The sequence below is a fragment of the Natrix helvetica genome, assembly GCF_964273705.1.
Source record: "Natrix helvetica genome assembly, chromosome: Z".
Lineage (NCBI taxonomy): Eukaryota > Metazoa > Chordata > Lepidosauria > Squamata > Natricidae > Natrix > Natrix helvetica.
In genome coordinates, this window is record NC_138554.1 from 31,256,753 (window position 1) to 31,281,754 (window position 25,002).

The 25,002-nt window shown below is 40.2% G+C and overlaps 2 protein-coding genes across 2 annotated transcripts; both read right to left on the reverse strand.

The window, feature by feature from the left end:
* Nucleotides 1–12,463: 12,463 nt before the first annotated feature.
* LOC309381884 (olfactory receptor 14A16-like) lies at nt 12,464–13,378 on the reverse strand (the record flags this gene model as incomplete). The annotated part of the gene is made up of 1 exon (XM_081933200.1): nt 12,464–13,378. The coding sequence occupies one exon, from the start codon at nt 13,376–13,378 to the stop codon at nt 12,464–12,466; it is 915 nt and encodes a 304-aa protein (XP_081789326.1).
* Nucleotides 13,379–23,763: 10,385 nt separating this feature from the next.
* On the reverse strand, nt 23,764–24,678 carry LOC309381886 (olfactory receptor 14A16-like; the record flags this gene model as incomplete). Its single annotated transcript, XM_081933202.1, has 1 exon — nt 23,764–24,678. The coding sequence occupies one exon, from the start codon at nt 24,676–24,678 to the stop codon at nt 23,764–23,766; it is 915 nt and encodes a 304-aa protein (XP_081789328.1).
* Nucleotides 24,679–25,002: the final 324 nt, after the last annotated feature.

Genomic DNA, 25,002 nt, shown 5'->3' on the forward strand with positions numbered 1-25,002 from the left:
ATTATTAACTCTCTCTTTGTGTCTGCCTGCCTGCCTGCCTGTCGGTATGGTCGGTCCATCCATCCATCCATCCATCCATCCATCCATCCATCCATCCATCCATCTATCTATCTATCAGCATGAACAACATAGCTATCAGAAAGAATCATATTTGAAATATACCTATATTCATTTGGCTGCTTTTGTTTGCATTCCCTGGAAAAGTGAAAAATTGAGACAAATTTAATCAAAACAGTTGTATAATTATATTACAAAATTATATTGCATTCCAGGAGTGCAAATTATCATGATTCCAAATTATTAACTCTCTCTTTGTGTCTGTCTGCCTGCCTGCCTGCCTGCCTGCCTGCCTGCCTGCCTGCCTGCCTGCCTGCCTGCCTGCCTGTCAGTATGGTCGGTCCGTCCATCCATCCATCCATCCATCCATCCATCCATCCATCCATCTAACTATCATTAATCTATGATCTGTTTTGCCTCCAGTTTTCTTATTTTAGTTTTTACCTGCTTAGAGTTGCTCCATTGTAGAGTCTTGCCCTGGAAAAGAAAAATTGTCTGTGACAAACTGAGCATCTCTTTTGCTTCTGTCTCCCTTCAACATAATCCAAGTTATAATCTTCAATCTATACAAATATTCCAGAGAGATATACCCAGAAGAGTTGAGTTGATTGATGTATTCTGTATTTAGCATCGCAGATTACTTGTGAGAATTATGAATTGGAATGATTTCTCTAAAGTTTCTATTGGACAACATCAGAAACCAAACATGATTTACATGTATAACATCTTTATGAAGAATACAAAAACCAATAGGTTTATCTTCATTATCCAGTTTCTATGTTATATCATTTCTAGGGTTGTACATCTCAAATAATTAGCCTTGTTGTAGGCTAATCTCAGCAGTCCATTACCCCTTCAACTAAGGCACTGCTTATCATGCTTTTTAATGTATTTTAGAGCTATTCTTACCATTAGTATATTAATAGCACAATGGCTCTAATATTTCTGAATTCAAAACCTAGTGGTAACTCCTTTTCTGCCCCCCCTCCCCAAACCTTCCTACATTTTCCTTGGTACGTTTTAAAAAAATCCATTTTAACTCTTAGTTGATAAGCAATATTCAGGACTTTTATCTGACACCAGTATCTCTTGTCATTATTTCTCTGGTCACAAGATTGCAAATCAGATTACTTTGGATTGGGAATAAAAGTCTGATAAGGCAGGGCTCTCCACCATTTTCTGAACATCCCTCCTCTTTTTTAAAATACAAGAATGAAAGACCCGCTTTTTTTCCCTACAAGGTATTTACTTCTAGGCAATGTTGGTTTTAATTTTTGTTGAGACAGGTCTGCATTTAACCCACCTTTTTTTTCTAAAAGGTATTTATTTCTAGGCGGATTTAAAAAAACATTTCCTTGAAGCTTGGGGGGGAAAAAATACAGCCGTTTTAAACCCTGCAGCTGGTTTTTACCTTTGTAAAATCTAAAGACACACATTTTGCCAATTGCAAACTTAAATACTCATGTAACCATTTTGAAGCCCACCTACAGGAAAAGACAAGGAATATTATTAGGAATTAAAATGTTCACAAGAGGAAACCCATCAGGTTGCATGCAGGGGATAAGTCTTGTTTATTTATTTATTTATTTTCTTCGCATTTCTAGACCGCCCCCTCTCCCAAAAAGGACTCGGGGCGGTGTACAGTCCACACAACAAATAACAAGTATTAAATACAAATATAAATACAGATATAAATACACATAAGGAGGAGGTTAAAAATTTAAAAGAACTGTACAGAAGAATATAAATATGGTTCTAAAAACCCTAAAATCAGTTAAATTTAAAACCGTACCCTATAAATAACCAGGTAAGAATATGTTTCCAGGAGGTAACAGTTGTCACAATTATAATTATGCCAGGCCAGCTAATCGAAACAGGTGAGTCTTCAATTTTTGTCGGAAGGAGCGGAAGTCTGTGGTGGTTCTGATATCGGGGGGGAGGTCATTCCAGAGGGTTGGGCCCATCACAGAGAAGGCTCTACTCCTTGGCGCCACCCGCTGGCATTGCCTAGTGGACGGCACCTGGAGAAGCCCCTCCCTGTGAGAGCGGATTGGCCGCAGGGATGTATGTGGGAGGATGCGATCCCGCAAGTAACTAGGTCCTGTGCCATGGAGCGCTTTAAAGATGGTAATCAGGACCTTGAAATGCACCCGAAAAACCACAGGTAGCCAGTGCAGCTCGCGCAGGAGTGGTGTTACATGGGAGTATCTAGAGCTCCCCATGACAACCCGCGCGGCCGCGTTCTGGACTAGCTGCAGTCTCCGGGCGCGTCCCAAGGGAAGCCCCATGTAGAGAGCGTTACAGTAGTCTAGGCGAGACGTCACCAGCACATGAGTGACTGTGCGTAGGGCATCCTGATCCAGAAGTTCAGGCATGTCTGGGAAATGCCCTGGCAAGTCACACCCATCCACCAACCTGACCCCCTGTGATTCTGGGCATGTGCAAGAGACATGTGTGGGACATACCCCCGCATGTCTTACCCACCCACCCACCCATCCAGCCCACTCCCCTGTGATTCTGGGAATGCGCAAGGGCCATGCCAGGGACATGCCTGGGCATGTCATACCTCCCATGATTCTGGGCATTCGGAAGGCTCACTTGTCATTACAAGAACTGGGTTGAGCTGCAATTTGTTTGTGAGTTTGTGGATACAGAGACAGCCATCGTGACATGGAAAACAGCCAAGAACCACCCCACCAAATCCACATGCACTAATGTATTCATTGCCAGCTTTACGAGTGCGTATGCACGGCTGGAATTATACAGACTACTGGAGGGGCTGGGTGATAGGTGTCTGTACCATGACACCGATTCAATCATCTTTGTAAGTAGAGAGGGGGCATGACACCCCCTTTGGGTGATTATTTAGGCCAACTGACAAGTGAAATTCCACCAGCACTACGATAACAGAGTTTGTTGCAGCCAGCTCCAAAACGTATGCTTATGCTTTGTCCAATGGTGAAGTGGTGGCAAACTTGAGGGGAATCATGCTAAATTGTGGTAATAGCAGTAAAGTTAACTTTGACAGTTTGAAAGAGTTGGTAGATGATTATCGTCTGTCTGATGGAGAGAGAGAAAAAGAGATCAGGGTAGAACAGTTGGGGATTGTCAGGGTTAAGAAATAGTGGAGCCTAGAAACGAGGGCCCTCCGAAAAACTCTAAACGTAGTGTATAATAAAAGGTTATTAAAGAGTGAAGATTACTGTACACTGCCTTATGGTTATTAAGGATTATGGAAAACATTACACAATTTGTACACCTTTTTTCCTGTATTATAAGTGGACCGTCCAATTCTGGCAAATCTTTTTTTTATCAAACAAATGTTAAAACATGGTGATGTGGTATTGTCTCAAAGTCCTCAAAATATTGTATGGTTTTATAGCTGTTGGCAACCTCTGTACAAAGAACTGCTTAATAAATTCCCTTAAATTAAGTTTATGAAAGGTCTTCCGTCTTCTTTTGAAGATGTTTTGTTTCCGCCAAATCAAATAACTTTAGCTGTGATAGATGATCTCATGCCATCTGCCGGTAACAGCGACCAAATAGAAAAGGCTTTTACACAGTACAAAAGAAACCTGAGCATTATTCTCATACTACAAAACCTGTTTTTTCAAGGTAAGAAAATGAGGACATTAGCTCTGAATTCCAAATATTTGGTATTATTCAAAAGCCCCCGTGATCAGATGCAAATTGTCACACTGGCCAGGCAGATGTACCCCACTAACACAAAGTATTTTTTAGAAGTATTCCAAGATGCCACTCACAAACCACATGGGTACCTATTAGTAGATTTGTCAGCCACCACTCCAGAATCCTTTAGGCTAAGAACAGGTCTCTTCCCCCCTGATTGGCCTACTGTTTACACAATGAAGAAGAAGAGTAAAAAGTTGTAGCTCTGTTACCTTAGTGCTAGTTCATTTAAGATGTCAGAGAGGTTACGTAGAAATTGGGGGCTTTTAAAAATCTTAGTAAAGGCTGGACCAAGACAGAGAAAAGCCATTTTATGGCTAATAATGACCTGGTGAGGTCAATAGCAGAAATAGCACTGAACACCCTAAAAAGAAATCTTCCTCTGAAACTTTCAGAATTCTGGTCCCTAAAGAGTAAGAAGGGTGTCATTAAAAAGTTGAGTGATAGAAAGGTTTCACTCAAAAAGAAGAAGCAGATCATACTTCAGTCAGGTGGTTTTATAGGTCGCTTACTAGGCATGGCTATTCCTCTGTTGACTAGTCTGTTAGCAGGATAAACCATGGACCATGCCGAGAAAATGTATCTGGTTTCACGTCATCAGACGGAGCAGCTACAGGGCAGAACGCCTACTATGGGGACTACAGCCACTAACCGGTTCGATGATGAGATGTGCAACATCCTTCAGAGGCATGATTTGAGTGAGGATGACAAGATTAAGCTCTACAATTCTGTACTGCAGAGGTGTCTAAGACTGACCAGGCAAAATGAGTCTGAAAAGGACAAACTGAATCTCATTTATCCACCGGGAGAACCTCAGCCACTTCCAACATTACCAGAACAGCCGCCACATCCAACTCCACAGGACACAGCTATGGATGATATCCTAAGCGGTTTGAGCGCTCGTTATAGGAAAAATGCAGAACTTCTGCTGAACAAAATGAAACAACACCAGGACGTCTCAACCTGGGATGATCGTGGTACATTTTTATACAAAGGTGTACCTATTCCTGGTACTAATATTTTAGATTTGGTGAAAGGTGCCTCGCAACACCAAGCCCCTACTGAGAAGTGGAAACCTAAAGGATGGGATGATTTTATGAATGCTATGGCTGACGTGAATGTTCCAACTTCTGTGTTGGGGTCTACTGCTCTTAAAGAGCAAATAGAGAAGTTGAAAGATACTCAGGTTGTTAAGGATAAAACTGCTGCTAGCCCCGACTCTGTTATGACAGCACCTCTTGGGGCTCAGAAGCCTATGTTTACAGGCACCCCCACTAGCCCTTGGACAATAAAACCTAGAAGTCGGCTCAGGCTTGATGACTGGCTCAATTTTTAAAATGAATAAAAACACAGTGATACACATAAAAAACATTTAAGTCTTTGTTTTTATTTTACAGTAAGGCATGCATGCCTCCATGCACTGGTGACGGTTACAGGTTCCAAGCTCCCTCCCAACCTTTATAGTTTTTACAAACAGCTTTACCATTTGATCATTTTTAATATCGGCATTGGAGTACAACTTTAAAATATTTTCTGTTGAGTAATTGGGCTAGATGTGGAAGATTTTGGGACTGAGGATGCCTTGCCAGGAGGTAGCTTTTTAGGACCCATGTTAAGTTCAGAGATAGCTGTAAGTCTTACACAGAAGAAATGGCGTCTGTGGAATGCACAGCTGGGAGAGATCGTGAGGCAAACAAGCCCAGAAGTGAAAGTTAGTCTTCCTATACAGCTCCAAGCCAAAATAAAAATAAAAATCAAATGTTCCAAATCCAAGGGGACCACATAAAAAGAGAGGCTCCAGGAGATCTCTAGGGTGTAGGGTGTAGGGTAATATAAAGCCAGAAATCCTTTCAAAGGGGATTCATTCATAAAAGTAAAGAAGAAGGAGGAAGTTGGCCATCTTGGCTCCGCCTTCACAGGGGATCAGAAAGCAACATATCCAAAGTTTCCAAAAAGTAGTTTAAAAGAATCAACTCAGCAGTCATCTCTTGCAATTGTTGAAAAAGTCATTCTCCCATTGCTTAGTGGAAGTGAAAGTTAACTTTTAACCCTCTCTCTCTCCTCCAAGAGGGAGAGATATTCCGAATGCCGCTTTTCTGAGCGAGGGTGGAAAATCCCCCCCTCCAATTTTAACACTTCAAAGGATTGAATCCACAAATTCGGAAGGCTGCTGTTCATCAATTAGATAGATTTAAAATAGATTGAGGGAAACCTCCCACCTCACCGCACTTCAGCTGTAGCATCTGGTTAATTGTTTCCTTCCAGGCTCCGTTCGGCGAAGGCGCACAGTGATAGCAAATGCCACCATGCACCCCCCATGCTCCCCGGCTCCTGGAGCGAAGTTGGAGACCCCCATGCGGCTGCCGCCAACCCAGGGGGTCCCAACAAGCTGCCCTACAGCAGGAAGCCCCTCTAAGGCCCCCTGTGCTCCTAATAGGAGCCCACCGAAGAGACGAGCAGCAGACACACAGGTCTGTCGCCTTCGGGGACCGGAAGCTGTCCATCTTTAAAATATTTTCATAGGTCACTCCTTTAGTACGGTTCAGTAGAAAAAAGGCACAGTATTGTCCACAGGTCACAGCACTGGGGTGTTGCAATTGCCATTGGTGAAATGTGTACTTCTCAGCTTGCTGCTCTAAAAACATCACTATGGAGCCAGGAAAGTCATGGCTATCCGGAGGTCTTCCATAAGAATCAAAAAATTCGCCATATCCGGGAGATGGGAAGTAGAGGGCCAGCCAGTATTCACCAGGAAGAGCGTGAGGATGGGTGTTTACAATTAATCCAAAAAGTCTTTTGGAGATTGTCTCTTGGGTAACAGGTCACAAGGGTAAACCCCTAGAAAGGTAGTATTTCCAGAGAACAAGTGGAGGAGCTGCTGTGTATCCATACTCACATATAATCAAAAAGTACATTCCTTGTGTGACTTATTTCAATAAGGTTTTCAAAGATTGCATAGAGTATCATGTTAACGGTGTTGGGGAGGGGCTGTGCAAATCTAATTTTGGCTCTGAAGTTACCATTCCTGATCAATGAATAGTGCTCAGAGCATCCCTGATCAGGACTCAAGTCAAAACAATACAAAGTATACCCTCGGTTAAACTCTTCTCAGCTGATTAATATCGGTCTGTCTTTCATGCCTTTGCCTGTTGCTTGCACCATCTGCATGTACTCTCTCACAAAAAGACCATGCTCATAATCGGGCTGAAGAGGCTTTGCGGGGATCTGTTCGCCATCACAATGCAGGGCGCAAAAATTGACATTGCAGTGTTGAAAATTGAATGGATTTCTTTCATAATCCCCACTAAAAGCTGCATTGTCCACAAACCCAATCAGTAATTGTTTAGGTAGTTGGCCCAGAAATAGATTTTCCTGATTACACACAAGACTACCTGCGGGAATGCTGTAAACCTTCATCCCCACTCCATCAATGGGGTGTTTGGCATTGGAGGTGAGCAAAGCTTCTGCATGGCCAAGGCGCACTCCCGGGGCTACTTTTACATGCTTTACAAAGAGAGAAGCAGCCAGGAGTTGCACTTTGTAATTCTCATTGCCATCCTTCATCACGCAAAATTCATTTCTGCTTCTTGTGAGTTTGACTTTCACATCTATGCCATTAATTAGCAGTCTGTCTTGAAAAAAAGAGATCACTATGCGGAGGCCCAAGCAGGTCCCATTTATGACTACCGGCCGTGTGTCTCGCTCTCGCTTTGAAACCAGAGTTCCCAGCCACAGTCAGTAGAGTACTCTCCATGAGGTCCAGTCATCTTTGTAAAAAAAAAAAACCAGAAGTAAATTGGGTGCCCAATGCATCACCACCAAAGTTGAGAATCAGTTCAATTATGGCCCTACAAATAGCAATGATGGCTCTGTGTAATGAGCCGATCTCCCAAGGTAACATCCAGCTGGTTAAACAGTGATGCTATGGGGTAGTTGTCCAGGGCCACACTTGCCCCATCATCAATATCCGACCTGTCATCTTTTATAATCTTGCAACTCACATACAGAAGGGTGTTGTTTAAATCTGTGTAATGCTCACCATGCCCCGTGATGAAAAATTCCAGGGGGGCATTGGGCGTTAGCGCTGATAAAGGGGGGATCTCAATATAGGTACTGTTTTCAGTACTGGTCTGTGTAGGCACCAGTTGAAAAAGATCCAGTTCAGATTTAACACATTCCTCTGAAACAGAATGAAAAAATGCCATAATGTATTAGAATATGTCTTCCTTGTCACAGGGTTTCCTCTTCTGCGCACGTTTCCTCTTGGTATGACGGGACTTTTTCACAAGTCTTCTCTTTTTAAATGGAATAGGCGGGCCCAATGCGTAATTCTTCCTGGCTATGACCAGCCCTGATCCATCCTGCCCGCTCTCAACAACATGGGATACAAGATGCCCTGCAACATCTCTGGCAATGTTTTTGGCAGCAGATTTCACATGCGGCTTTATGATTTCTAATCCTCGCCTCAAAAAAGGCACTGTTTTTCAAAAAGTCCTTCACTTTTCTGAGGCCTAAAATGAAGCTTGACAATCACCTTCCCATGATAAAAATGCACATTTTTGTCCTGGTTGGTTTTGCTTTCTATAGTAACGATATCAATGTGATGTTTGCTGACTGGCACATAATGTGGATGGTCATAGGTCATAGTTATGAAATCATTGTCTTGCCCCCACACAGACACACAGCATAGTAATGGCACATAGAAGTCACATACTATCTGGAGCTCTACAATGTCTGTGTAAACATATAAGGTGCTGAATCCAGGGAACATACCTAACAGATGTCCAAGTTCTCCGCTAACTAGAATGGTATGAGGTTCATCTCCTTTAAGATTAATTTTTCGACCCATTGAATCATAATGTAGGGTTGTCTTGGGTCCATCCATGGCATTTGGTATAAGTTTGTTCATATTTTCTAACGGTTGTTGGATGCTATTATAGTACCCGCTTCTCAAAGAAAAATGCCATTTCTTTTTCTCGTTAGCAATTTCAAAATATCCAGGAGACGTTAATGTGTGCCAACTATGCAGATACTGTATCTCTGCTAGACCTACTTCCCATGACCCTGGAAGATCCAATGATCTCACTAATTGAATAGTAAAATTAGAATTTTTGTTTTGGGGAAAAATTTCTGCTGATGCATTGCTGGGGAGGGTGATGTAAAAATCTGACATTTCAAAGATGTTGTACTTCAGTAGCCTTAACCCAACTGTTGAACTTCTCTGGCCAGCCATTCCATTTGACTAGAAACTCTCTGCCTCTCCCCCACCCTTTTTTTTGGATAATTTTCTCTATTCTGTATATACGCTGTTGGTCAGCAGGAACCTTTTGGAGCTCCTCAAAGTAAAAAGCTCCCTCTACAGGGTCACCTGTGTAATCATTTAATCTATACACCACTCTTTCCCCCTTTGTCCACAGTTCTTTGATGATGAATATCTCATCCGTATAGGTTTGCTGATAGCCCTTTTCAAACTTCCCCTTCAGTCTAGATACCCTGACATGATCCCCCACCTTAAGACATTTTTCCTTTTTTTTTTTACTTTTTAAACTTACCCCATAAAGTCTCAGCCACACATCCCTTTTGTTAGACAAATTTACGGCTTTATCAGCAGTCCCAATGCTATGATGGTAAGTGCTATTGTACCCCTGAAGAATGTCTGCCAAAATGTCCACATACCGATGGGTATTTCTAGCTGTGAAATATCTCCTGAGTTTGTTTTTTAGGGTTCTGTTACACCTCTCTATAACTGCTGCTTTAGTTTCACTATGGGTGACAAAATGATGAATGCCATAACGTGTTAAAAGTTTCTTCAGCGGTGTATTCAAGAACTCTTTACCAGCATCTGTCTGGATATTCTGGAAGGCAGATGTAACTTCTCTCCCTGATTTATCAGATAAAGGGGAGGCCCAGGCATATTTAGATAACACATTGATAACTGCTAAGATGTATTTTTTTTCATGGTTCTCTTTAGAAATTTTGGAGACATCTATGAGGTTGGCCTGCCATTGATGATGTAAGCCAGACATTACTGTTTTATTTCTAGGAATGTTAATTCTTGCAGGCTTATGAAGCATATAAGCATCTTGCCCTGACAGCCACGTCTTGACTTGCTTCATGGTCAGGTTTTTATCATGTTTTCTAGCTTCCTGAAAAAGGGCATTTACTCCTCCACAACTCCCTACATATCCTAGATTATAATAAATATGGCTTAGAACTTTTTCATGAATCATTATATTTAAAGAACACTGACAAATGGGTCATGCATTGACATTAACACAATCTTTTATTGGTTATACAGAGTTCAAAGGGTCATGCCCCCTCCATCAGAAAAATAGCCCTCATCACTACTTTCAGAAGCAGAATATAGAGGTGCATAACATGCTGTTTTACAATTCGTTGAGTATGTATTCCACAAATCATGTCCGCAGCCGCAAGCAAACCAGTCTTTAAACAAATTGCAGCTCTTTAGCTCACTGGGTAGATAGTGTGGTCTCTGGGATAGCTCAGAATTTCAGTTATAGTCTAGATCATAAAAATCTGCAGAAGCTTTATGGCCACGGTAATTACCACTGGAATATAAAATTGGGGTGTCATGAAGAGTTTGCTGCCTAGGAGTTATTATTTTGGAGTCTGCAAAATATAAATCACATCTTGTTAGTGAGTTATCCACTCCAGAGTCATTTACAATGTCATTAAAAAACATATTTACTTACCATTGCTGGGAGGTAGTGAAGCATCATTCGCTGTTTCACACACTATTCGGTAAGTACTCTGCACATTATCGTTAAAATTGCAACACATCATGCTGCAGCTGTGCAAAACAGGTCTGAATAAAAAAAATCTTTATCATAACCCTTGCAACAGGGTTTGTTGCATTCTGGCGGTTGGGGTCTTGTGTCAGAGCATGCAATGCTGGGTTTTGCTGCTTTTTTAAAAACATGTTTGGAATCTGAGGTTGCCATATTCAAGAGACTGCTGAAATTAAGGCAACTACCCAGTTCTTGTAACGACAAGTGAGCCTTGGGCATGCCCGGAATCATGGGAGGTATGACATGCCCAGGCATGTCCCTGGCATGGCCCTTGCGCATTCCCAGAATCACAGGGGAGTGGGCTGGGTGGGTGGGTAGGTAAGGCATGCCGGGGCATGTCCCACACATGTCTCTTGCACATGCCCAGAATCACAGGGGGTCAGGTTGGCAGGTGGGTGCGACATGCCAGGGCATTTCCCCTGCATGCAATCTGGTGGGTTTCCTCTTGTGAACATTTTAATTCCTGTTAATAGTCTTTGTCTTTTCCTGTAGGCGGGCTTCAAAACGGTTACATGAGTATTTGAGTGTGCAATTGGCAAAATATGTGTCTTTAGATTCTACAAAGGTAAAAACCAGCTGCAGGTTTTAAAAGGGCTGTGTTTTTTTCCCTCAGGCTTCAAGGAAATGTTTTTAAATCAACCTAGAAATAAATACCTTTTAGAAAGAAAGGTGGGCTAAATGCAGATCCCTGTCTCCACAAAAATTAAAACCAACATTGCCTAGAAATAAATACCTTCTAGGGAAAAAAGTGGGTTTAAATGCAGAATTAATGAGAATAATTACAAATAAAATAAAAAAATAAAAAACATTTTTTATTTCACAACTCCCCCTCCCCCCTTGAATGTCCATAGAATTAATCTAGGGTTAAACTAATCATGTACATAGAATCTTGCCATCTTTCTTGATGGGGTAAGTTTCAACAAGTCTTATCTGAAAAAATAGGGCTAGGATATTGCACAACGCCTTATCTGTTAGGGCTACTCATCATGATGGGCTTAGGCCAATACAACATATCCGGCTAGGGTTATGACCTTGTGAACCCTGTACCACGTGGGGTCAATTATGCACATCCCAGCCAGGGAGGAGGGCTATGCACGTCACATCCGGAAGGTGGGGGCTGTGCACGTCACTTCCGCTTAGGGGCATGATCTGGTGACTTAATCAGCGTGTTTACTTTGATGACATCACTGATCAAAAGTACTGATAATTTTCATTAAAAAAGGTATGTACTATATCTGCTGAGGTCTTCTAGTTCAACCCCCTTTTCAAGCAGGAGTCCAGTCTCTTCTTAAAGCATGAGCGGGACCAGCACTAGAGGGGGGCCATTTCATACAGGAAAACACATAAAAAAATAACATATATTAAGCTCCTTGGCATTTTACTTCTGCATTTTACTATGAGCTGCAGTTGCACAGTGAATAGAATGCATTACTGCAGGCTACTTCTGCTGATCACTGGCTGCCAGCAGTTTGGCAGTTTGGATGTCACTGGCCCAAGGTTGACTCAGCCTTCCATATTTCTGAGTGGGTAAAATGAGGATCCAGTTTGTTCGCGGCAATATGCTGATTCTCTAAAAACCTTACAGAGGATTGCAAAGCACTGTAAAGCACTATATAAATCTAACTGCTAGTGCTATTGCTACCTATTTCCCCCAGTCACATTACACTTTGATATTCATGTCACTAAACATAAAGAATGATAGTGTGTAGGATGCCAGAGCTACCAGACATCCCTATTTAGCATATGTAAAGTATATTGACAGTAATTAGAAGTGGAGGACATTGGCTAAACTTTGCCTCCATTCCACATAGCACATTATGCCATATTTTCACATGAGTAAATGAAAAGAGAGGAAAAATAAAAAAAATACATAATGAATAGAATATAAACAATGTAAAAAGAATTTGTCAGAATCTCCACAGCTGAGAAAGGACACATTTGATATTCTTATTTCTCATGCTATAGATGATTGGATTGAACAGAGGTGGAAGGAGGGCGTACAGAACAGTCAGTCCAATATCTAAGTAAGATGGAGTGCAAGAGGGAGGCCTCAGATAGACAATGCATGCACTTAATACAAAGATAAACACTACCGTAAGATGGGGAATACAAGTAGATAAGGCTTTTTGCCTTCCTTTTTCAGAAGGGATTCTTAACACTGTCTTGAATATCACTGCATAAGATACAACTATAAAAGTAAAACAGCCTAGTGAAGCAATGACATTGGCCACAAGTATTCCAACCTCAATTAGATTTAAGCCAGTGCAGGATAGATTCAGCAATTGTGGAATTTCACAGAAGAATTGGTTGACCACATTAGAACAAAAAAGGATGGAAAAAGTGCCTGTGGTATGCAGCATTCCACAGAGGAGACCTGAAACCCATACTAGAATTATTATTTCAGTACAGTTTTTCCAATTCATCACCAACTGATAGTGCAGGGGATGGCAAATAGCAACATACCGATCATATGCCATGACTGTCAGGAGTGAGAAATCAGAGGCTTCAAAAGAGAGAAAGAGAAAGTATTGAGTAACACAGCCAAAGTATGAGATGTATCTTGTGTCCATGAGAGAATTGATCATGGATTTGGGGACAATGACTGAAACAATGCCCACGTCCTGCAGACCCAAATTCATTAGAAAGAAGTACATGGGGTTATGTAGTCGATGGTCAAAAGCGACTGCAGAGATGATGAGAAGATTTGCTATAACAGTTGCCACATATAACAGAAAGAAGAAGAAAAAATGCAAAATCTGCAGATGTCGATTTTTTGAGAATTCCAGAAGCAGAAAGTAAGGCACTGTGGTTTGGTTCTCCATGTTTTATTTATGACCAGCTGGCATAACTGCAAAGAAAGATAGGAGGAAAATTCAGTTAGATAAAATTTTGTAGGTGGCATTTTGATATGTGTTGAGATATGAAAACGTTAGGAAAAATAAAGCATGGATAGAATGAAAAGAGAATCAGAAGAAAGAAAACAGGAATGTAGGATGAGGATAAAAATACTTTTTTCAATTTTTGTCCACCTGAACTAAAGGGCCAACTGCCAACCTCACATTTTTCCTTCTATCCTCTTTTCAGTTGTATTGTCTCATGTAGTTATCAAAAGCATTGGCTAGAGAGCAGAACAACACTGGTTCAAGTCTATTTACATAAATGAAAGTTTACTCAGAATAATTAGGCCCATTGTAATGTGTCTGCACACCAGGATTGTGGTAGTGTTGGGAAATTGTGGAAAAAATCTACCTATGGTGCTTTGCACTCCTAGAAGAAAGGCAATGTAAATTTTACCAATAAAAAATAAACATAATTTGCTATGTCTGTTACTTGGAAAGAGCAGACATTGCTCCTTGTATAATATCTCTATGGGAATTTAGGTAAGTGATGATGGTGGGCATTTTTGGAGGGTATTCTCTCTAACATATATTGGGAAAAAATAATAGAATAAAAACCAGGGGTGAAATCCAGCAGGTTCTGGAGAACCAGTAGTGGAAATTTTGAGTAGTTCGGAGAACTGACAAATGCCACCTCTGGCTGATCCCAGAGTTGGGTGGGAATGGAGATTTTGCAGTATCCTTACCCTGCCATGCTCACCATGTCCACGAAGCCAAACTCACAGAACCGGTAATAAAAAAAAAATAATTTCACCACGGATAAAAACCCATGAAAGTAATACATAAAATTAATACAAATGTGTTTAATGACATATTGTTAAATAAAAATTTTGGTATTCATTTGGTGATAAAGACACAATTATACTATTTTGAAATATAATTAATCAATAGATTTCAAATATTGGCCAATAAATTAATTTCCCGTTTCCAGCAATCAGAAGGAAATGAAAATTCAACTTGAAAAGGCAGTATTGCATTCAGTACAAACCAATAATGTCCGTAGTAGAGTTTGGACAGAAAATGAGACACAACCTATTGTACCTCTGAACTCTGACATCTCAGCATTTTTTTCAAGTGTCAAATGCAAAACACATTTCAGGCAATAATATTTAACTTGTTTAAAAACAGAGAAATAAAAAGAGATATAGGAATCTTACCGTGCATTTTTTCTACTATATACAGATAGATGATGAGATAACTTTGCCAACACTAATACTTTTATTAGTGATCAGTTCATGCATGAAGGTTTGGTTCAAATTTCTGCTGATTATAACTATTTCTTATTCTTCATAATTATCATATGGAAAAGGTACCAAAGTTAAATATGTAAACTCATTTTTTAAAAGTCTACAGAGAAATCCCTCCAAATCTCTCTCTACCACTGTCAATGCTGTCCTACTAATTTTCATGTAGTGAAACATCTCCCTGTAGTCATAGATATTTCTCTTTGAATGTTTATCAATTTTGTTTTATTTCTCTCAAGAGACTTGTGCACCAAAATAAAAATGACTTCTGTGGGCTTATTGACACATTTAGCAAATATAAATAAAACAGACATGTATGCTCATTAATATAATTGGCCATTAAGAACACAATAGCTTCCTCCAGGACCAGTTATCATATCACATGCAATAATAATATCTCAGATTATTAACAGAATGAGGGCTACAGTGTAAATTATGAGAGGTGAAACACATTCAAGTGAGAAGAAACCCCTGACACATATTTAATCATTTGTGATTCACTTTGACCTCTATCTTTTAAAACATCTCACCCTCTATTCTGAATGCCACAACCAGGGGAAGAGCCTGACCTTGGCTAGGCGTGTTTGTGTGTGTCTGTGTCCCAAAGGTGAACTGGAAGCTTCTTTTCACAGAGTTTTTGGAAGGGGGATAGTGCTAGAAAAGTTTGTGTGTGTGTGTGTGTGTGTGTGTGTGTGCATACACACACACACACACACACACATATGCACACTGGAATATAGGAGAGATAATAATGAATTTAAATAGATTGGGGTGTTAGTGGTAAACTACTATAAGATACAAAACTGAGGGCTATTTAGGGTGGACTCTGTACTACTTGCAATATGGGTTTTGTAGAACTGTTGCTTTGGCTAACTAACTTGTTTTTTCCTGCATAAATGCCTTTATCAAATGTGTTGCTCAAAAATTGCCATTCGTGTTAACTATGGGAATCCTCGCCCCGCTCCAAAAGAAAGAAATACTTTGGAAAATATTTTAAAAGGCAGGATAAAATATTTCCCCTAAAATACAAGTGAAAAATAAAAAACAAATCTTAAGGAGGCAGAAACTAGCCCGAGTTTCACTGCCCCAAATAAAAACTGAAGTGCCCAACTTTTACTAAGGCAGATTTGATAATCAATTCAGAAAGACTGGGTCATGACAGAAACTCAGGTAAGCAACAAGCAAAATGTTGACAAAACTACTTCAGACACTTAGGATTTGCATTTCCCTTTTTGCCTATAGATGCCTACATGACTCCATAGGAAACCAGAAGGCATAAAAACCCACCCACTCTAAACTCCATTTTGTAAGCTGCCCAGAACCATAAATCCTGATGGTTCTGTTCACCAATAAATGGGCCTCCTTTCCAATCAACCTCTAGATTCCATTTTGATTTCAACGTCCTTCTCCAGCTTGGAACTGAACCAGATGAAATTTCCCTTACAACATAGTTTTCTAGCATAATGTAAACAGCCTCCCTTTTAGAAACCAAGACTGCGAAAAGGGAAATAAAACTGACTTCTTTGTGCTTCTTAACATAGTTGGCCATTAATAACTTTATTGCTATCTCCAAAAGCTTCAGTAGCAGTTATCCCATAAAATAACAATATCTCAGAATAATGTTAACAGAGTTCAGGCTCCATTGATTCCAGCACTCCAAATTGTGAGAGGTGAAACATTACCTTTATTAAGTGAGAAGATATCCCCGAATTATGTTTCATTACATGGAAGTCTCTTTCACCTCTAGCTTTTAAGAAACCCCACTCTCTATTCTGCCTACCACAGCTAGGAGAACAGCTGAGGACTGTGTTAGTTAAGCCCATCTAAGCCCTGTTCATTAACACAGGAGTGGAAAAGTCAAACCTTCTTATTATGGAATATAGGAACTGACACAGAATTCCGGGATCAAACAGAAAAGCGCAATAGCTTCAGTCGCTACACAAGAAAGCAGGAGACTGAATCCCGAAGGATTCTAACGCAGTTACTTTTGTACATACTTGTGACATTTCATGATTGGTTACATTTTCTGACAGCCCACAGCCCCCCTCCCTGTTGCTATGCAGGTCACAGGCAAATCTATCTACGTTTCCTGCCTAAGCTTCCTGTCTTCAATTCTGTGGTTTGGCTATGTGTGATTTAAGCTTCCTCTTGCAAACCCTTAATCTCCTCACTAAAGTTTTCCTCTTACAGAACTCTTAACATGCTCCATTATAAAGACAGTTACATATATTTAAGATTCCTATTATCCCATATTATTCCCCCCTTTGGTAGTTTTTCCATGCAGAAACTTCCACTACTTCTTATCTGTCTGTTTCAGTTAAGTAAATAGGTAACATTCAATACTTCTTAACAAGCAAGCAAGCATATAATAAGCATATAATATTTGACAGTGCATGGGTAGATCCAGCAATTTGGTTCAAGCTTTCTTGAAATTTCTCTGACAATTGTTGAAACTGTATTACAGAGTTTGTCAGTCCACCTACACCTGTTCCAACCGCTGTCCCTATTCCCATGATGGCTAATAGGGGAATCAAGATTGGCACTCGTTTCTGAACATGCCCCATGAGGGGAACAGGAATCATATGTTCTCCACTGACAGCACCCATTTTAGGAAAAAGATGTACCAGCGTGCATATTCCAGTCCAATTGGTTGGTAAACACAAATATGCATTTTTTTCCACATAAAAAGAAAACCTCATTTTCTTCCACACACATACACACGTTCATGGAAAAGACATGAACCCGGTGGTTCTTTTCATTAGTCCAGACCCCAAAGTCCCTGCCACTTGCATTCACTTGAGCACATATGGAACACTGGTTACACTCTCTAGCAATAATTGCAGCTGCCATCGGAATATAAAAAGATCTCTCCAGTTGTTGTAACAGGGAGGTTTTCCCCAAATGATGTTCACGATGGGCACGTTGTACTAATGGGACAGCTAGAGCTAAAGGGACTGCTATCCTTCCATCTGGAAGGTCCCACCAGCCTTTCAATGAAGTGGCATGTAAATCTAACTATAGTTTTTGTTCCTCCATGGGGGTGTATGTAGGATCTGATTTTTCAATGAAATCATTCAAGTAACACAATTTTCCAAATAGTTCTTCTGAGTAATCTGGTCCTTGTATTGCAGCATGTTTGGCTGCTATGTCTGCCCTCCTATTTCCTTTTGCTACTGGAGAGTCCGTCCTTTGATGTCCAGGGCAATGGATGACTGCCAAACGGGCTGGTAACTGGGCTGCCTCGATCAATTTTTTTTTAAGAGGGGCATGTTGTATGATCTTTTCTGATGAATCCATATAGCCTCTTTCTTTATAAATGGCTGCATGGGTATGTATAGTTAAGAATGCATATTTACTGTCTGTGTACACATTCAAGGTCTTCCCTTTTGCTTTTATCATTGCTTTATATAAAGCATAGATTTCTGCAGCCGGGGCACTACTGCATATCCAGTTCTTTTAATTCCTTCTTGCATGAAACTTGACCCATCTGTAAACCAGGTGTAGTCTGCATGTGGCCATGGTACCTCGGCCAGATCTGGTCTACAAGAATACAGCAGTTCAATTGTCTGGACACAGTCATGTATTGGCTTAGAAGCATCGGGGAGTGGTAGAAGTGTTGCTGGATTTAACGTGGTACATTGATGTAAAGTTACATTTGGATTATCAATCAAAAGAGCCTGATATTTGTACATTCTCTGGTTACTAATCCATAAATGCTCTTTATGTTCCAAAATAGTCTGCAAGGCATGGGAGGTTTGGATTTCAACTGGAGCATTGAAGGTTAGTTTGTTAGTTTCCTTCAAAAGTATAGTGTTTTAAGACATTGTGGCCAACCCTGGGCTGGTACATCCAGTTGTTTAGACAGATAAGCTACCGGTCTTTTCCATTGTCTACTGTCTTGAGTTACAACTCCAACTCCAACTCCCTTCCGGACATCTACATACAATTTAAATGACTTAGTGACATCTGGTAAGCCTAGTGTTGGAGCCTTCATGAGTTCATCTTTTAGTGTTTGGAATGCCTTTCTTTGTTCTCCTTCCCAAATTATAACTTAAATAAGTGACTTCCTGTTTTATTAATTGTGTTTTTTTCTTTTTTTCTTGATGCCCTATAACTACAATCTTCTAACAATTGTAATAAGTTTCTTGTGTTTTGGAAACAACTTCCTTCATTTCCCCCCGTAATTAGGACATCATCAACATACTGTAAACAACAGTCTCCTGGCTGAGTGAGTTAGTTGCAAATCAGATGCTAAAGCTTCTCCAAAACATGTTGGGGAGTTCTTGAAGCCTTGGGGTAAGCGAGTCCAGGTGTATTGACTCCTGACTCAATTCATAGGGTTTGTCCATTCAAAGGCAAATAGGTTTTGACTTGGTTTGGCCAGGGGAATGGTAAAAAAAAAACATCCTTCAAATCTACCACAGGGAACCATGCTGCAGAAGATGGCACTGTGCTCAATAGAACATATGGATTTGGTACTAAAGCGTGAAGGGTCACTACTTCTTTGTCCAGGGGCCTTAGATCTTGTGCTGGCATCCATTGTCCATTTGACTTTTTTTGGATTGGCAAAATTGCGGTGTTCCATGGAGACCTGGTCTTTCTTAGAATGCCAGCCTTTGAATACTTGTCTATCAATTCTTGTATGGCTTGTAAAGCTTCTACTGAATGGTATCTTTGAGGGACATTTATTGGGCAAGAATTTGGTTTTAATTGAACTTCAACAGGGATTGCATTTTTAGCAAAACCTGGGGGATTATCATCAGCCCAAAGTTTAGCTACATTGAATAACTTCCAGTCTGCCTCTTGTTCAACATCCTTCATTACTAGCAGTCTCCACATTTCTTCAACTGGATGCTGAACAGTTAGTTTTTGACCTTCCTGATCAAACGAGATCGTAGCTTTTAGTTTATTTAAAAGATCTCATCCCAGGAGAGGCACCGGACACTCTGGTATGTATACAAATTGGTGAGTGACCGTTCCCCTTCCAATCTGACATTTAAGGGGTTTCGAGATAGGCTTTAAACTCAAATTTCCTGTTACTCCTTGTATTGTTATTGATTTTTCTGATGGGGGTCCAATCATTTGATTTAACACGGATACAATTATTTCTGCAAGAGGGGCAATGGTGTCACCCCTGGCCTTTGTTTTACTTCTAGTATGGTTTGACACAGAATCTTCAGAACCCGCTGAAGACCATGAGGCACTTCTCTTTATTTTCTTCTTTGACTTAGATTTCGTCTGGTTCTCTGTTTCAGGCTGTACAGGAACCGGTTCAGTTTTTGTTGCAGGGGGAGTTACTGGTTTTACTTGGGTAGAATACGGAGGGGGTCGTTGGAATTCCTCCCAATCAACCTGAGTTAGAATCTTTGGCACTAAGGTTTTCTTTCTCCCCCTCCCCCTTTTCTGACTTCATCAAACAGACTCTAACTGGCTGACAATTGATTAACCAAGGGGGTCTCTCTTTTATGTTAATTTGCCACTGATCAATATAGGGAAATTGGTCCCAGTGTCCATCACCCGTCATTATTTGATGAACTCTTGACATGAGTTCTGGGTTCGCCGACCCTGTTTTTGGCCACCCTACGCCGAAGGTGGGCCATTCTGATTCACAGAATTTTTTTAGTTCAAACGGGGTAGCCACTGGGTCTCCATAGTCCCTAGAAAAACCATCTTTGAAGTTATCTAACATACATTGAAGGGGTGTCCATGAGACACCTCCCTTGCTGCTACTACCACCCATGTTCTAATACACTGCCACTGACCCACGAAGCTGGACGCTCATGGTTATCATGGGAACTGCAATGGCTTAACCACCCACACAATCCTAACAATGGAGACTTTAGGACGCCACCTTGTCTCCTAGGGGGTGATCAGTCCCCTCTTCCACTCCAAACGGGAGTAGGTACACTTCCTTTACTTATACTTGCCTGCAGGCATCTTCAATTGTCCGCGGACCAAAGGACCAATTCTGTTTGTCCCTTGTGGATCCTTGACTGGAGTGCTTCGCTGGCGGGCATGTCCTCTATCCCTTCAATGAAGTCTCCCCGTAGACAAGGGCTACAGAGCCGGCTTGGAGATTCAAATGCTGGGACAGGGATTGCCCACCAGGGCAGTCCTTCTGGAAGGTCAGTGGCCTCTTCCTATCAGTCCCATCTGGGTTGCCATTTATTATGGAATATAGGAACTGACACAGAATTCCGGGATCAAACAGAAAAGGTTTATTGCGCAATAGATTCAGTCGCTACACAAGAAAGCAGGAGACTGAATCCCGAAGGATTCTAATGCAGTTACTTTTGTATATATTTGTGACATTTCATGATTGGTTACATTTTCTGACAGCCCACAGCCCCCCTCCCTGTTGCTATGCAGGTCACAGGCAAATCTATCTACGTTTCCTGCCTAAGCTTCCTGTCTTCAATTCTGTGGTTTGGCTATGTGTGATTTAAGCTTCTTCTTGCAAACCCTTAATCTCCTCACTAAAGTTTTCCTCTTACAGAACTCTTAACATGCTCCATTATAAAGACAGTTACATATATTTAAGATTCCTATTATCCCATATTATTCTGGAAAAAATAAAAAAGGAAGAGGAAGAAAAACTGTTCAAATAAACCCATAGAAACCTAATGAATTGCAATAACATCATAGAAACCAGTGGAATTGGTGGTGGGAGCAATCAACAAACAAGATGATAGTTTATTGTTATATTTCAAGCCACACTCCTTTCTCAGGTGCATTTGGCTGCTTGAGTACATTTTAAATGCAGACCTAAAACATGGTTCATAAAATGAGATATAATGTAATCTCATAGAGGCCTATAAAATACTGATAATAGACTAATACAGTAAATCTATAGAAACAATAAGAACACTGACAGAAGAAACACAAATTTTCTAAATAAAATTTAGAAAGGCTGCAATGGAGACATATGCTTTAGAAAATCAGTATATGCATACTGAGTTTTGTTGTTAATTTTTGTTTTCAGCAATATATTGTTCCCTTCAATCAGGAGAAATTTTTCCCCTGTGTTCTCTGCCACTTCTCCAGAGGAAGCCATTACAACCCATATGGCCAAGAAAGAGATTTCAGCATTTTTATTATTTCAGTGTTTTTATTTTTATTTAAAAAAAATTGCAAGCATTAAAAAGTAATCAAAAAGTTTTGAGGAATGCACAGAGTAAGATACAAGCATAAGAAGATACCCAGAGGCAGATTCTAGGGTGGTTGGCTCTCTGTATCCCACAATTCTGCAGCTTTTACTGGAACGAATGGAAAAATAGCTAGAAAATGAAGAAAAGCTGAGCGTACCATTGGAAGGTTTGAGGATGTATTGGAAAACACAAGGTACATACACTCTGCTAATGTAGGCAAGAGACTGGCTGAGTCAGGGGGAGGAGTCAAATGGGGAATTAGTCAGGAATCCCTATGTGGTATAAGAGGGCAAAGTCTGACATCCTCACCCCCTTTGAATGCTGTTGGACCTTATTGTTGAAGCCTGAACACAAGGACGAGGTGTCAGACTTGCTGAGGTAAATGGAACAGCTTTTATTTTCAATAGAAGAAGCTCAAAGCAACTACAGAACAGTTCAGTACCTTGCTGTGCTTGACAGCTATTTGTACAGAGCTGTCAAGCATAGCAGCCAATGGTAACACAGCAAAAAGTCCACTTCCAACCAGACGCATTTGAGCCTTTGGTTGCCAGACAGTCATATGTTGAGGACTTGCAACCGGTCATAAGTTGAGGACTAAGGACCGGTCACAAGCCGAGGACCTTACACTTATCTACTCTCAGCCAGGTGCCAACTGTCAATTTGAGAAGATTCCTTTGTATAGACTTGACAAATAAAACAGCTAATTGACCTCTTCATGTTTGGGTCTAGTTATTATTCCTGGTAGCTAAGCAGGTAGAAACAAAAAGAGCCGCATCCATAAGCAGGAGTAACCTCATTGATAACATCAGGTTCTATAATGATGCAAGCAACACTACTGTTGCATAATTTGTGGACAGACAGCATCATCACCAGATGTATTTGTAGGTAGCTGACAAACTGTACTCAGTGTATAATTGTCAACAGAACTACATCAACATTGGAATACCCCAAGGTTCAGTTTTAAGCCCAGTGCTCTTCAATATCTAAATAAATAATGTAGATTAACAAATGGAAGGGAAACTCATCAAATTTACACCAAGTTGGCCAGAATGTCCAACACTCCAGTAACTAGCTTCAAAATCCAAAAGGATCCTGACCGACATGAACATTAGGCCCTACCTGACAAAATGAAATCCATTAAATATAAAGTTCTACACTAGGCAAGATAAGCCAACTGTACAGATATAGATGAAGTCAAACTTGTCTCCCCTAGGTCCCTTCTAACTCTGTTATTCTATGAAATTCTATATACATTAAAATCTCCCATTTATACATGAAAGGGTGAAAATATAGCCTTTGATGGCACTGCAAGTCTTATTTAATTGGATTGATGGATTTGGTTTCCTGGAACTCTTGATGACCTCAGGAAGGTTTAGTTCCTGAGTTCTTATTGGCTCTGGGCAACCTCAGAATAAAAAACCTCCTTGCTGGCATTTTATCTTCTTCTTATTTTACAAGCCATACTTAAACACAGTGTGGCTATTAATATTCTTAATAATAATAATAATTCCAGTTACACTTGACAAGTTTCTGGGCTGGCCTACCTCAAAAGGATGACATCTATTCAAATTCAGGATAAAATTCAGGATAAAATTCTATGTTACTACATAGAATTATGTAGTATCAGTAGAATTATCACAAGGGGTCATTATCAAAACCACAATGTCATTTTCCCCAGTAAGTTTCCCAAGCCAGTGAAATTCCAGAGCTACCAAATATCCATATTTAGCATTGGTAAACTAAATTGACAAAAATTAGGGATTCAGGATTTTTGCAAATAACATCTTGAGTTCTATGGTTCTCCTGTTTGACAAGTAGAATTTGCCTCTATTCCAACTATCCATTCCTACCTTTATTACTTTATTAAGAGAAGGAAATAATGAAAAAATATAAATATAAATAACATTAAAATAATTTATCAAAATTTCCACAGTTGAGAAAGGACACATTTGATATTCTTATTTCTCATGCTATAGATGATTGGATTGAACATTGGAGGAAGGAGAGCATACAGAACAGTTAATCCAATATCTAAGTAAGAAGCAGTGTTAGAGGAAGGTCTCAGATAGGCAATGCATCCACTTAACACTAACATAAACACTACCGTAAGATGGGGAATACAAGTGGATAAGACTTTTCCCCTTCCTTTTTCAGAAGGGATTCTTAACACTGTCTTGAATATCACTGCATAAGATATAACTATAAAAGTAAAACAACCTAGTAAAACAATGGCACTAGCCACAATAATTCCAACCTCAACTAGATTTTTGCCAGAGCAAGATAGTTTTAGCAACTGTGGCATTTCACAGAAGAATTGGTTGACCACATTAGAACAAAAAGGGATGGAAAAAGTGCCAGTGGTATGCAACATTCCATAGAAAATACCTGTAACCCACACTATAATTATTATTTCAGTACAGTATTTCCAACTCATCACTATCTCATAATGCAATGGATGGCAAATGGCAACATACCGATCATATGCCATGATTGTCAGGAGTGAAAAATCCGAGGCTTCAAAAGAGAGAAAGATAAAGTATTGAATAACACAGCCAAAGTATGAGATGTATCTTGTGTTCATGAGAGAATTGATCATGGATTTGGGGACAATGATTGAAACAATGCCCAGATCCTGTAGTGCCAAATTCATGAGAAAGAAGTACATGGGGCTGTGCAGTCGATGGTCGATAATGACGGCAGAGATGATCAGAAGATTTGTTGTTACAGTTGTCAGATATAACAGAAAGAAAAAGAAGAAATGCAAAAGCTGCAGATGCCGATTTTTTGAGAATTCCAGAAGCAAAAAATAAGGCACTGTGGTTTGATTCTCCATGTTTTATTTATGACAAAGCTGGTATAACTGCAAGAAAATAAAGGAGAGAGATTCAGTTAGATTAAATTTTGGAGGTGGCATTTTGATATGTGGTGAGAATAGAAAACATCTAGAAACATAAAACATGGATGGAATGAACAGAGGATCACAATATGGAAAAAAGAGATGTAGGATGGTTATTTCAGAGTACACTGTTTCCCATTTTTATCCATCTCTACTAAAGTAGGAACACCCAACCATTTTTCCTTCTTTCCTATTTCAAGTTGTGTTATCATTTAGTAACCAAAACCATTGGCTAAGGGTAGAACAAAGTTGGTTTAGGTC